The sequence below is a fragment of the Microcaecilia unicolor genome, chromosome 9, assembly GCF_901765095.1.
Source record: "Microcaecilia unicolor chromosome 9, aMicUni1.1, whole genome shotgun sequence".
Lineage (NCBI taxonomy): Eukaryota > Metazoa > Chordata > Amphibia > Gymnophiona > Siphonopidae > Microcaecilia > Microcaecilia unicolor.
This window is the reverse complement of record NC_044039.1, coordinates 122,600,953-122,616,076: the sequence shown is the minus strand read 5'-3', so window position 1 is coordinate 122,616,076 and position 15,124 is coordinate 122,600,953. Positions and strand designations below refer to the sequence as shown.

At 47.1% G+C, this 15,124-nt stretch overlaps 1 protein-coding gene across 3 annotated transcripts in view; it reads right to left on the bottom strand.

Moving 5' to 3' along the window:
- Window positions 1-15,124, bottom strand: part of MPP5 (membrane palmitoylated protein 5) — a 211,368-nt gene that overhangs the window by 66,805 nt on the left and 129,439 nt on the right. For all 3 annotated transcript variants that reach the window (XM_030214105.1, XM_030214106.1, XM_030214107.1), the window contains one exon: window positions 9,163-9,309. In XM_030214105.1, coding sequence (XP_030069965.1) covers window positions 9,163-9,309 — 147 coding nt within the window. The remainder of the gene's footprint in view (window positions 1-9,162; window positions 9,310-15,124) is intronic.

The following is a 15,124-nucleotide window of genomic DNA, read 5'->3' as shown; positions in this document are numbered from 1 at the left end:
AAAAGTCCAGAATCGGCGAGACAGGAGCCCGCATTGGAACAATGGCTCTGGAAGCACACCAAGACTCAAACAGGCACCAAATCCTGGCATAAGCCACGGAAGTGGACCGCTTGCGGGCTTGCAGGAGAGTGGAAATAACTTTATTGGAATAACCTTTATCCCTCAATTGCGCCCTCTCAATAGCCATGCCGTAAGACCAAAGCGGCTGGCGTCCTCCATGGCTACCGGTCTCTGAGTCAACAGGTTCGGTACCAGAGGTAACGGCAGAGGAGCCTCCAGGAGCATCTGTCGGAGGTCTGCATACCAAGGTCTCCTTGGCCAATCCGGGGTGATGAGGACCACTTCTCCTGGGTGCAGCCGAATCCGCAAGAGCAGGCGCCCTATCAAGGGCCATGGGGGAAACACATAAAGTAGACCCGGAGGCCAGGGTTGAGCCAAGGCATCCAACCCCGCCGAGCGAGGATCTCTCCGTCTGCTGAAGAAGCACGGGACTTTGGTATTGGCACTTGTCGCCATTAGATCCATCACGGGCTTGCCCCATTTGGCACAGATCTACAGGAATACTTCGTCTGCCAGATTCCATTCTGCTGGATCGATCTGATGCCTGCTCAGATAAATCGGCCTGCACATTGCTCTGACCTGCAATATGAGCTGCCGACAGACACTGAAGATGCAGCTCGGCCCAGTGGCAAATCAGTTCGGCCTGCGCGGCTAGTGCTCTGCACCTTGTTCCGCCTTGTCGATTTATATAGGCCACCGTTGTCGTGTTGTCCGACATCACTCTGACAGCCAATCCTTCCAGGGTCACTTGAAAGGCCAGAAGCGCCTGAAACACCGCTTTCAACTCTAGGCGGTTGATGGACCACTCCGACTCCTCGGGTGTCCATAGACCCTGGGCATGCTTCCCCTTGCAGTGTGCGCCCCAGCCCTTCAGGCTGGCACCTGTTACCACTAGGCACCAAACGGGGAGCGTCAGCGGCATTCCTCGCCGCAGCATGCTGTCCGAGAGCCACCACTCCATGCTGAGACGGGCCACAGGGAGCCAAGTAAGTCTGCATTGGTAATCCTGAGAAATAGGAGACCATCTCCGGAGTAGGGAATACTGTAGAGGTCTCAGGTGCGCTCTCGCCCAGGGTACCACTTCCATCGTGGCTGTCATCGATCCCAGCAGCTGGACAATGTCCCAAGCTCGCGGGCGGGGCATCCTCAGGAGCAGACGGACCTGATTCTGAAGCTTGCACCGCCTTAGCTCGGGTAGGAACACATAGCCCGAGACTGTGTCGAACCTGGCCCCCAAAAACTCTAGAGATTGTGAAGGGGACAGGTGACTTTTGGCCATATTGACGACCCAGCCTAGATTGCAGTACTGACACCACTCTGGCTGTAGCTTGTAAGCTCTCTGTTGCAGAGTCTGCTCTGATGAGCCAGTCGTCTAGGTACGGGTGAACCCTGATACCTTCTCGCCTGAGAAAAGCAGCTACTACCACCATTACCTTCGAAAAGGTTCGGGGAGCTGTGGCGAGGCCAAAAGGCAAGGCCCTGAACTGGAAATGTTTTCCCAACACCGCAAACCTCAGAAACTTCTGGTGCGGGGGCCAAAATTGGTATGTGCAAGTAAGCTTCTTTCAGGTCTAGAGACGTGAGAAACTCTCCTGGCTGAACCGCCGCAATGACGGAGCGCAGGGATTCCATGTGGAAATGCCGCACTCTCAGGGACTTGTTCACTTCTTTTAAGTCCAGAATATGGCGAAAGGACCCACCTTTTCGCGGCACCACAAAGTAGATGGAGTATCGGCCGCAGCCTTGCTCGGCGGGAGGCACCGGGGTCACTGCCCCTAACTGAATCAGACCTTGTAAAGTCTCCTCCACCGCTGCCCGTTTGACGGCAGAACCGCATCGGGACTCCACAAACACGTCTCTTACTGATGCGTTGAATTCTATTCTGTATCCATCTCTGATCAGGTCCAGAACCCACTGATCTGAGGAAATCTTGGCCCACTCCTCGACAAAGAGGGAAAGCCGTCCTCCGATGACAGGCATCGAGGAGAGGGCCGGCGCACCATCATTGAGAGGGTCGCCCCTGAACTCCTGGTCTTGAGCCACCGGCTGCGGAACGCTTGTCCGAGCGAAAGGAGTTCCTCTGCTGACCACGGGCACGTGAAGTGAACCCAGCAGAACGCCCCGGGCGGTACCTTCTAGCTTCACGGAAGCGAGGTCTGTACGAGCAGTGGACCGCCTGGCCCTTAGAGGAAGGCCTCTGCCTATCTTCGGGCAAGCGCTGGGGTTTTGGATCACCCAGGCCTTTCACAATTTTCTCTAACTCCTCACCAAATAGGAGAAGTCCTTGAAAAGGCAACTTCACCAACCTTTGCTTAGACGCCATGTCCGCTGCCCAGTGTCGTAGCCACAGACGACGGCGAGCCGCCACTGCTACTGCCATTTGTTTAGCCGAAGCTCTGACAAGGTCATAAAGGGCATCAGCTAGAAAGGACAAGGCCACCTCCATCCGTGGAGCCACATCCAAGAAGGGCTCCGCTCCATCTCCGGGCTGAGCCACTGCCTGTTGCAGCCAAGCTAGGCAGGCTCTCACAGCATAACAGCTGCATGCAGACGCCCGAACAGTGAGACCTGCAATTTCAAAGGACCGTTTCAACGCTGTTTCCAGCCTACGGTCTTGAACATCCTTCAGGGCAACACCTCCTTCAACAGGGAGGGTAGTTCTCTTTGTCACCGCAGTGACTAGGGCATCCACTGTAGGCATTTGAAAACGAGCCATATGTCCCTCACGCAGAGGGTATAACTGCCCCATAGCCCTGGAAACTCTCAAAGGTCCCTCGCGGTCAGCCCACTGAGCCGAAACAAGCTCTAGGATGGAGTCATGCAAAGGGAAGGCCCGAGCAGCTTTCTTGGTACTAGCCATCCTGGGATTACCCGAGGCCATGCCACTGTCAGGATCTTCAATCGAGAGGGCCTGCAGGGTATCTGAAATAAGCGCTGCCAGCTCATCACGGTGGAAAATCCTCACCGCGGAGGGATCATCCAGATCCTGTGGTAAATCCGCACCTGACCAAGAACGTCTGTCAGAGTTCTCCGAATCCTCACACCCCGACCACGGGGGGGGGGGGGGGGGGGGGGGGAAGGTGCACCACAATCTGAAGGGGAATTAACCCTTCTGCGCTTATCTTTAGGCCAAGCATCCGGGAAAAAAGCCTCACTGGGCAGTCCCAGGCCAGAATCCATCGGGGGGGGGGGGGGGGGGGCAATCAGAGGAGCCTCAGGCGACCCTTGAGAAAGGGCTCTTTTCATCATGTATGCTTTATGCAGCAAAAGCACAAAATCCGGGGAGAAAATCTCACCCTGGGCACCCAAATCCTGTCCGGTGCTAGCCACTCCTGAAATAACCTCATCTCGAGGTGCCCCACTCGGCTCAGGTCTCTCCATGTCCACGGAGGCCGCGCCATGCGGTGTAAGCAAAATGGCGCCCGCTGCCAGCTCAGAGCGGGAAGAAACATCGCTCGCCATGCTCAGGCCGGCTCCTACGCCAATACAGCACGATTTACAGAGCCCTGCTGCTGATTTGCGCTTACCACAAGTGGAACAGCGCTTTACATTGTCCGTAGCCATCGCCGAAAAACGGCGGTAAAATCCAAAATGGCGGTTTCGCGCCAAAATCGTCCCGATCGCGGGCCCACCCCGGAGGAGTTGGAAAACACTCTTACCTCAAAGGATCTAGTGTACAACTACGATCCTTTTGAAAATCAGGTCAAAAACCTCTGTTCCAGCGTCTCTGCGTTTAAAAACGCGACTTTTTTTTTTTTTTAAGCTGTGAGGAAAGCAGAGGTATTGAAGACTCCGGAGGCTCAGATGAGTGGGAAAGGCAGGGAAAGGGCAAACCTATATGCCTGCATCCACTGTTGGTGGGTAAGGACAGGGAAAGCAAGGCAATATGTCCACATCCACAGAGGTATGGGTAAGGCAGGGAAAGGGCTAACCTATGTGCCTTTAAAGTGAAGCTGCTATAGCCTCCAACACCCCGGTTAACAACTGGCAAGCCAGGAACCACCTCCCGGCAGATTTTTCTGGAGCTCGAACAAGCTGCAGCCACCCTGCTAAGGGAGATAGAGAATACTGAAGAGGCAGTGGAGCTAGCTGGCCAAGAGGGCACTGTGAAAGTTTGAGTGCTCTCTATCTCCCCTGCTGGTTGATGGACATAACCCATACGTAATGGCTTCATCTGCTTGATGACAAGGAACTATATATTCCATTTTTGCTTATATCCTATGCTGTCTATTAATATGCTTTATTGCACATTGGTCGCAATGCACGGAATATGCAGAATTTATTTTATTTATTTATTGCATTTGTATCCCACCTATTTGCAGGCTCATAGTGGCTTACATAGTTTTGTTAACACAATTATTCTTGGATGTCAGGTACAATTATTGTTGTATAGAGATTAGTTAAGGGAAGAAGTAGAGAGTAGAAGGAAGGCATTTATTAGGTGTAGTGGACGGTAGGTTTTTTCAGCAGTGGATTAATAAGGTTCTGGGTTTTCATTGTATGCTTTGTTGAAGAGATATGTCTTGAGGGATTTGCGAAAGACAGTTTCGTTGATTGTTTTCAGGTTTCTAGGTAATGCATTCCACAACTTTGTGCCCACATACGAGAAGGTGGTATCATGCATCAGCTTGTATTTTAGTCCTTTGCAGCTGGGGAAGTGCAGGTCGAGAAATTTTCGGGATGATTTTGTGGCGTTTCTGGGAGGTAGGTCCACAAGGTTTAACATGTAAGTTGGGGCATCTGCGTGGATGATTTTGTGTACCAGTGTGCAGATCTTAAATGTAATATGTTCCTTAAGTGGGAGCCAGTGGAGTTTCTCTCAAGGGTTTTGCACTTTCATATTTAGGTTTTCCAAATATGAGTCTGGCTGCAGTATTTTGGGCAGTTTGGAGTTTCTTGATGTTCTCCTCTTTGCAGACTGCGTACAGTGCATTGCAGTAATCAATATGACTTATTACCATTGACTGTACCAGGGTACGGAATACGTATCTCGGGAAGAAAGGTTTTACTCTTTTGAGTTTCCACATGGAGTAGAACATCTTTTTCGTTGTGTTTTTCACGTGGGCGTCGAGAGTAAGGTTTCGATCAATGGTGACTCCTAGAATCTTCAAGTTTTGGGAGACAGCAGAGAACAGTATGGTGTGGTTATGGTGGAGAAGTTTTTTGTGTTATATTGTGAGGTGAGAACAAGATATTGTATTTTTTCTGCGTTTAGTTTCAGCTGGAATGCATCTGCCCAGGAGTGCATTATTTGGAGGCTTTGGTTGATCTCGTTGGTGATTTCCTTTAAGTCATGTCTGAACAGGATAGAAATTGTGACGTCATCTGCATATATGTAGGGATTGAGGTTTTGATTTGCTAGTAGTTTAGCCAAAAGTATCATCATCAAGTTGAATAAAGTTGGTGAGAGGGGGGATCCTTGGGGTACTCCGCATTCAGGTGTCCATGGGGGTGATCTGTCCGCGTTTGTTGTTACTTGGTAAGATCTTGTGGTCAGGAATCCTTTGAACCATTTGAGAACTGTGCCTCCTATTCCGAAGTATTCTAGTATATGTAATAGCATTTCATGAAGAAGAGTTTATGCCCTGATGAAGACATCGAAACATGGCTAAGTTGGCAGTAGCTCTCCTATATTATATGACCTACCAATATTGAGTGAATTAAAATTCATCGTTTAATTGATGAAACAAGATAAGTTAATTCACCATTTATTACTGAAGTTCAATGAATAGAATAAAGCTTGAAGTTTTAAGTTTGACCAACTTTTCTTTGAAAAAAGTTGATTTGTATGGCTTTGACATTCCTTGCAATACTACTTTCATGGAACACACCCATCTCTGTCTGGTCCAAAAATTTCTCTTGTGATATGTTTAACAGCTGATTTGATACTAAGAGCCCTGTTTACTAAGGCGCGCTAGCATTTTTAGTAATTTTTAGCATGCGCTAATACTAGACACACCCATATATCTCTATGGGTGTCTATTTATTGCATTTGTATCCCACATTTTCCCACCTCTTTGCAGGCTCAATGTGGCTTGCAATACATCATGGATGCTGAGTACATGATAATGATAAAGCATAATAATAGTACAAGCAAGTATTATAAGATAATTCTGGATATATGTGGAGGAGTTCACATTTGTTGATCTTTGTGGTATGCCTTGTTAAAGAGATGGGTCTTCAGTAGTCTGCGGAAGTTAGTTAGTTCATATATCGTTTTTAAGTTGCACGGCAGTGCGTTCCAGAATTGTGTGCTCAAGTAGGAGAAGGTTGACGCATGCATTAGTTTGTATTTTAGACCTTTGCAGTTGGGGAAGTGAAGGTTGAGGAATGTGCGGGATGATTTTTTAGCATTCCTGGGTGGTAAGTCTATCAGGTCTGACATGTAGGCTGGGGCATCTCCGTGAATGATTTTGTGAACTAGGGTACATATTTTGAACGTGATGCGTTCTTTAAGAGGGAGCCAGTGTAGCTTTTCTCCTAGGGGTTTAGCGCTTACATATTTTGTTTTACCGAATATGAGTCTAGCTGCAGTGTTCTGGGCTGTCTGGAGTTTCTTGATTATGTGCACTTTGCAGCCAGCGTAGAGTGCATTGCAGTAGTCTACATGACTGAGTACCATTGATTGTACCAGGCTACGGAAGATGGTCCTTGGGACAAAAAGGTCTTATTCTTTTTAATTTCCACATTGAGTGAAACATCTTCTTGGTTGTGTTTTTCACGCGACTCTCAAGTGTTAGGTGTCGGTCAATGGTAACCAAGAATTTTTAGGGTATCCAAAATTGGAAGATTCAGTTTTGGTGTGTTAATGGTGGTAAATTTGTTCGTATTATGCTGAGAGGTGAGTATTAGGCATTGGGTTTCTTCTGCGTTGAGTTTCAGCTGAAATGCATCCGCCCATGAATGCATGATGTGTAAACTTTGGTTGATTTCATTGGAAATTTCCTTTAAGTCTTATTTGAATGGGATGTAGATCGTTACGTCGTCTGCATATATGTATGGGTTGAGGTTTTGGTTTGATAGTAGTTTGGCCAAGGGTATCATTATTAAGTTGAATAAGGTCGGTGAGAGGGGGGATCCTTGTGGAACTCCGCATTCAGGTGTCCATGTGGCTGATGTAGTCGAATTACATGTCACTTGGTATGATCATGTGGTTAGGAACCCCTTGAACCAGTTGAGAACGTTGCCACCTATTCCAAAGTACTCAAGGATATGTAGTAGTATTCCATGATCAACCATGTCGAAGGCGCTAGACATGTCAAATTGTAGAAGTAATATGTTCTTGCCAGTTGCAATCGTTTGTTTGAATTTAGTCATGAGAGTGACTAGTACTGTTTCAGTACTGTGGTTAGACCGAAAACCTGACTGGGAGTCATGTAATATTGAGAATTTATCCAGATAGTTTGTGAGTTGTTTGGTCACCATCCCTTCCATTAGTTTGAGGGAATGGATGCTACTGGCCTGTAGATGGTTAATTCACTAGCACTTTTCTTTGCATCTTTGGGTATGGAGGTGAGTAGAATGTTTCCTTTCTCCTTTGGGAAGAGTCCATTTTGTAACATATAATTCAAGTGAATCGTTAGGTCTGTTATAAATTGTTGAGGGGCATATGTCATGAGGTTGTCTGGGCATATATCTAATTTGCAGTGAGATTTGGCAAATCTTTTGAGCGTTTGGGAGATGAGATCCTCCGATATCTCGAACTTGGTCCAGGTTCTGTCTGCTGGGTATACACTAGGGTCTGGATCTAGACAGTCGAGAAGTACGGTGTAATCGATGGTACTGACAGGTATTTTAAGTCGCAGTTGTACGATTTTCTCTTTGAAGTATCTCGCGAGATTGACTGCTAAAAATACTAGTGTGCCTATAGCGCTGGGATTTTTTATTAACTGCTTTGAGTTGTGTGCCCCCTGCTTAAAGTTTCCATGGACTGTTTATTAGCAACACTGTAATGTAGCATACAATGTCAGTGGTTCCCAAACCTGATCCTCGAGGCACCTCCAGCCAGTCATGTTTTTGGGATATCCACAATGAATATTCATGAGAGAGATTTCCTTTCCTGGATGCAGTGCATACAAATCTCTCTCTTGAATATTCATTGTGGATATCCCAAAAACATGACTGGCTGGAGTGCCTCCAGGACCAAGTCTGCGAACCACTGTACTATGTCATACCTTGTATTGTTATTTGAATATTTTTACTGCTCTGTCTATTGCCTGTGTTTGACTTATTCTTATTCTACACCGCCTTGAGTGAATTTTTTCAAAAGGTGGTAAATAAATCTTAATAATAAAGTAAAAAAAAAAAAATCAATGAATACATTTATCAAGAGGGACCTAAATGAGTTCAGTAAATATCGTAAACTACTTGAGTACTCGATTGTTATTAATTCCTAGTATATGGACTAGTCAGTTCTTTGTGGATTACAATAAAATTATGTACCTGGAATTTGCGAATATAAGAATTACTACTATTTGTGGGAGAGGTCTGAATCAAATTTGATGAACAGTTCAAATGCTATTAAGGAGAAGAAACAGACATGATTTTACAAGGTCAGTTTCCCACAAGGAAACAAGACTAATTAAAGGCTTGTGTTTTAAGAGGTCTTTAATTCTTTCCAGTATTCCATTTGTTACAGAGCTATATTAAAGATCAATGCCCATCTATCTACAAGATTACATATTATATATATCTATATATAGATCTACACGTCTTTTCTCTCATTCTTTCTCTCTATTTCCAATACTTGAAAATCTCAGGGCTCTAATTAGAAGTTCAGCACCAGATGAGGGAGAATAACTTTAGAGGACAATTATATATTTATTTTAACTCACTAACTACCTGTCTAATAAAAGCTCAAAGCAGTGTATACAATAACATCAGTGAGTATGAGTGCATGAGATATTCTTCTTACATATGAACTAAAGAGCGCTTAAAATCTCTTGCATCCTTTCACTTACCTATGAACTAGAGTTTGAATTAAAACTGTGTGTGTGCGTGCGCATGTACTATGCCAGATACACCCACATTGATATTCACTAATAGTCATTTCTATTCTATTCTGTTGTTACCAGGTTTCTCCTGTCAATACATAATACTTACCAAAGGAATATCTCGAGCTTTTTCTATACGAACAATTTTAACTGTCTCCCCTCCATACTGGCCAATGCTTTCATAAACTCTGTCCTCAGAAACCGATTCTGGTTGCATCTCTTGCTCTGCAACTTTGTCATGAGTCAACAAAAGTGCCTGTGGTACAAAAGACTAAACATTAAGCAAGGAAACAAAGCCCTTTTATGTACAAAAGAAAACAAAACAACAAAAAACGAAAATGAAATGTAGAGCTGTGGCATCAAGTGCATTATAGCTGTCTAGGACATTGTTTATAATCTGATTTCAAAAAAGCTGCAATTTACACAGAGATCTATACCATGCAGATATTTCACAGAGGCATTGTTTGGACAGAGCAAAAATCTACACATGTATTTCCTATTTTAAAAAGGGAACACATGTGTATGCGAAGACATTTCCTCACTGACATTACACCAGCTCAGAGGCATGCACATTTTTAAAAAGTGCTAGTTTTGGCTAGGGCTTTACATAGGAGATTACTGGAGTCATTCTCCATAATCCCCTATTGTTTACTTCTGTCTCCAAAATGAAACCAAACAGTGGCCTCAGTGCTTAATTGGTGGCACTTAAACAAGTAGGATTGTAAAATGGGACAGCTGTATGTAGAAAAAGTGCCACATTCATCTGGAAGCTGCTGGGATCTTGCTGTTTATTTTATCCATGTATTGTGTTTCTACAATGGCTACTCCTGCAAGTTATTTTAGAAACGGTTCTGACACAGAGCCTTTTCTAAAAATACTGTATTCCAGTGTCTCAATTCTGGTCTCCACATTCTATGTAAAACTAGGCTCTGAGTCTTTAGCTACTTTGAATCTGTAACCATGACCTGAGAAGAGCAGGACTTTTGACTAACTCTTGCTCTATTTGCATTTATACAAGAAAGGTTTATAGCAACAGTGCCTGTCTTGGATACTTTACCCAATTAACAAAGTACCTAGAGTGCTAGGCACATGAAGGGCAATTCTATAACCTAGGCATTCACATCTATATATATAAAACTCACCCTCGACGTTCTATTGTCGAATGACGTCACTGAAGCCAAGGTTCGTAAGTTCGAAGCTCTGAAGCCAAGAAAATCACAGCCTCGGGGCCCCGCCCTCGTGTCAAACGTTATGACGTTGAGGGCGGAGGCGGAGCAATTCACTCACATCGACGATGGCCAGGGCGCCGCAATGGGCCACCCACTGACGATGAAGGTGCATTGGGTGGGGGGGCCACAGTCACACATCGATGGTGGCCACGGCGGCGCAATGCCATCACTAACAACCAAGGTGCGTTCGGTGGTGGGGGGGCCACAGGAAAGCCTTGCTAGCGCCCGTTTCATTGGCTCCAGAAACAGGCCTTTTTTTACTAGTTTATGTATATAACACAAGTAAATGTTTAGAATAATGATATACAGTGGGGGAAATAAGTATTTGATCCCTTGCTGATTTTGTAAGTTTGCCCACTGACAAAGACATGAGCAGCCCATAATTGAAGGGTAGGTTATTGGTAACAGTGAGAGATAGCACATCACAAATTAAATCCGGAAAATCACATTGTGGAAAGTATATGAATTTATTTGCATTCTGCAGAGGGAAATAAGTATTTGATCCCCCACCAACCAGTAAGAGATCTGGCCCCTACAGACCAGGTAGATGCTCCAAATCAACTCGTTACCTGCATGACAGACAGCTGTCGGCAATGGTCACCTGTATGAAAGACACCTGTCCACAGACTCAGTGAATCAGTCAGACTCTAACCTCTACAAAATGGCCAAGAGCAAGGAGCTGTCTAAGGATGTCAGGGACAAGATCATACACCTGCACAAGGCTGGAATGGGCTACAAAACCATCAGTAAGACGCTGGGCGAGAAGGAGACAACTGTTGGTGCCATAGTAAGAAAATGGAAGAAGTACAAAATGACTGTCAATCGACAAAGATCTGGGGCTCCACGCAAAATCTCACCTCGTGGGGTATCCTTGATCATGAGGAAGGTTAGAAATCAGCCTACAACTACAAGGGGGGAACTTGTCAATGATCTCAAGGCAGCTGGGACCACTGTCACCACGAAAACCATTGGTAACACATTACGACATAACGGATTGCAATCCTGCAGTGCCCGCAAGGTCCCCCTGCTCCGGAAGGCACATGTGACGGCCCATCTGAAGTTTGCCAGTGAACACCTGGATGATGCCGAGAGTGATTGGGAGAAGGTGCTGTGGTCAGATGAGACAAAAATTGAGCTCTATGGCATGAACTCAACTCGCCGTGTTTGGAGGAAGAGAAATGCTGCCTATGACCCAAAGAACACCGTCCCCACTGTCAAGCATGGAGGTGGAAATGTTATGTTTTGGGGGTGTTTCTCTGCTAAGGGCACAGGACTACTTCACCGCATCAATGGGAGAATGGATGGGGCCATGTACCGTACAATTCTGAGTGACAACCTCCTTCCCTCCGCCAGGGCCTTAAAAATGGGTCGTGGCTGGGTCTTCCAGCACGACAATGACCCAAAACATACAGCCAAGGCAACAAAGGAGTGGCTCAGGAAGAAGCACATTAGGGTCATGGAGTGGCCTAGCCAGTCACCAGACCTTAATCCCATTGAAAACTTATGGAGGGAGCTGAAGCTGCGAGTTGCCAAGCGACAGCCCAGAACTCTTAATGATTTAGAGATGATCTGCAAAGAGGAGTGGACCAAAATTCCTCCTGACATGTGTGCAAACCTCATCATCAACTACAGAAGACGTCTGACCGCTGTGCTTGCCAACAAGGGTTTTGCCACCAAGTATTAGGTCTTGTTTGCCAGAGGGATTAAATACTTATTTCCCTCTGCAGAATGCAAATAAATTCATATACTTTCCACAATGTGATTTTCCGGATTTAATTTGTGATGTGCTATCTCTCACTGTTACCAATAACCTACCCTTCAATTATGGGCTGCTCATGTCTTTGTCAGTGGGCAAACTTACAAAATCAGCAAGGGATCAAATACTTATTTCCCCCACTGTATATGCCTGTAATATGCCTACCCACTTAACTTACATAATGTGTATTTGCAAGGAAGGCACAGCATCGGAACATGGCAGGACATAAGCAGGGCTCCCACTTACATGCGAATACTGTAAGCTATGTGCCAATACTGAGTTTTGCTAGTATTTTATAAAGGAAATTAGGCACATTGGTTCCATTATGGAACAGGCTCTTACAGAATGGCTTCAGTACACCTAAATAGAGGCACCCAGTTATAGAATTGCCTCCCCTACTGCTTCTCTTCAGATTCTCTGCTGTCTTGCAAACACAACTAAGGAAAAGTCTTATCTGATAACTTTCTTTCCGATAGTCCTATCAGACCAGTCCAGATCAATGGGTTGTGTCCATCTACCAGCAGATGGCGACAGAGAATGAAAATAGTTCAAGCGATCCACCCCTTAAGGATAACAGGAGCTTATGCAAAAGAAGGCACCCAAACTGAACTGAAACCTAGATATTAAATCCATCTGCTCCAGCTTGCTCCAGTCTGCCCGATCCAGCGTCTCCCTGCTTGTTCCAGTCCATCTGCTCCAGCTTGTTCCAGTCCGCCCGATCCAGCGTCTCCCTGCTTGTTCCAGTCCATCTGCTCTAGCTTGTTCCAGTCCGCCCGATCCAGCGTCTCCCTGCTTGTTCCAGTCCATCTGCTCTAGCTTGTTCCAGTCCGCCCGATCCAGCGTCTCCCTGCTTGTTCCAGTCCGCCCGATCCAGCTTCTCTCTGCTTGCTCCAGTCCATCTGCTCCAGCTTGTTCCAGTCCGCCTGATCCAGCTTCTCCCTGCTCGTTCCAGTCCATCTGCTCCGGCTTGCTCCAGTCCACCTGATCCAGCATCTCCCTGCTTGCTCCAGTCCATCTGCTCCAGCTTATTCCAGTCCGCCTGAACAAGCGTGTTCCAGCCCGCCTGATCCAGCTTCTCCCTGCTTGCTCCAGTCCTTCTAGTTCAGCTTGTCGAAGTCTGTCTGATCCGGCTTCTCCCTGCTTGCTCCAGCCCGCCTGCTCCAGCTTATTCCAGCCCGCCTGATCCAGCTCTGCTCTCTTCTGCTCCAAACCACTCCAGATTGTTCCAGTCCTGCTACGGTACCGAACTGCTAGCCAATCGACCTGCCTGCCCGCTACCCAATCACCTGTTCCTGCCTGCCCCAGTCCATCTCCCTACCAGCTCATCACTCTCCTGTCCATCTTCCTACCAGCTCATCACTCTCCTGCCCAACTGCTCACCTGCCTGCCTGCCTGTCTCCTGGTCCATCTTCCTGCCAGTTCATCACTCTCCTCCCCGACTGCTCACCTCAACCTGCCTGTCTCCCAGTCCAGCTACTTGCCCGTAAACACCTCAGTTATCACTTATGGCCCCCACTCACATTCTATTCCTTGCCCTATCCCTCCCTAATCTTTTCCCCACACGAACTCACTGCCCAGCCCTGTCCTCTCCCGTCCCACTCACCACTGCAATACCCTACCTACCCCTGCCCCCACCATCTCACCATCCCTACTGACCTCCTCCTCCTTCCTAGCTCTCAACCTTCAACACTTCCTTCCCGCCATGAACCCTTCCCCATTCCTCTTATGTGCATCCCGTCTTCGTCGCCCTACCTCCCCCATCCTTCTCCGCTCTCTCTTACTCCTTCTCCTGCTATCCGAAGGACATCAATCCCAACACAGGTCCCCCACACCTGTCCTCGCCTCATCTATGCAAACGTTCCCGCAATATCTCCAATCTCATCTCCATTCCCCTCCTCCCCCCCTTCTCGTGCGCCCTGTGGAACGCCCACTCAGTCTGCAACAAACTTCCCTTCACCCACGATCTCTTCATCTCCCATTCCCTTCATCTGCTCGCCCTAACTGAAACCTGGCTCACCCCTGATGACTCTGCCTCAATCGCTGCCCTATGCCAAGGAGGCTCTCTCTTCTCCCATTCGCCCCGCCCAGCTGGCCGCGGTGGCAGTGTCGGGCTACTACTTTCGCCCTCCTGCAGTTTTCAACCTCTCCACCTACCTCAGTCTCACTGCTTCTCATCCTTTGAAGTTCACTCCATCTGTCTATTCCACTCGCTGCCACTAAGAGTTGCAGTCATTTACCGCCCCCCTGATAAGTCCCTACCTTCCTTCCTTACCGACTTCGATGCCTGGCTCTCTGTTTTTCTTGAGCCCTCATCCCCATCCCTCATTCTTGGTTACTTCAACATACACACTCCTCACTGGCCTCCCACTTAGCCATCTATCCCCCCTTCAGTCCATTCAGAACTCGGCTGCACGTCTTATCTTCCGCCTGGACCGATATACTCATATCACCCCTCTCCTCAAGTCACTTCACTGGCTTCCGATCAGGTACCGCATACAGTTCAAGCTTCTCCTACTAACCTACAAATGCACTCGATCTGCAGCCCCTCCTTACCTCTCTACCCTCATCTCCCCTTACATTCCTACCCGTAACCTCCGCTCTGTAGACAAATCCCTCCTTTCGGTACCCTTCTCCACCACCGCCAACTCCAGGCTCCACCCTTTCTGCCTCGCCTCACCTCAAGCGTGGAACAAACTCCCCGAGACCATATGCCAAGCCCCCTCCCTGCCCATCTTCAAATCACTGCTCAAAGCCCACTTCTTCAATGTCGCCTGCGGCACCTAACCACCACACCCATACTCAGAAATCTAGACTACACCAACTTGACATTTTGTCCTTTAGATTGTAAGCTCATCTGAGCAGGGACCGTCCTTCTTTGTTAAATTGTACAGCGCTGCGTAACCCTAGTAGCGCTCTAGAAATGTTAAGTAGTAGTAGTAGTAAACTGCATCAAGAGAACAAGCCCAGAAAAGCACCACAAACTCAACTGAAGCACATCTGAGAAGCTGGTTCAGGAGAAGCCAAATAGGCACCTCCAAGTCAACTGAGATTCAGCATAAAACTGGCTCAGGAAAACAAAACTCCAA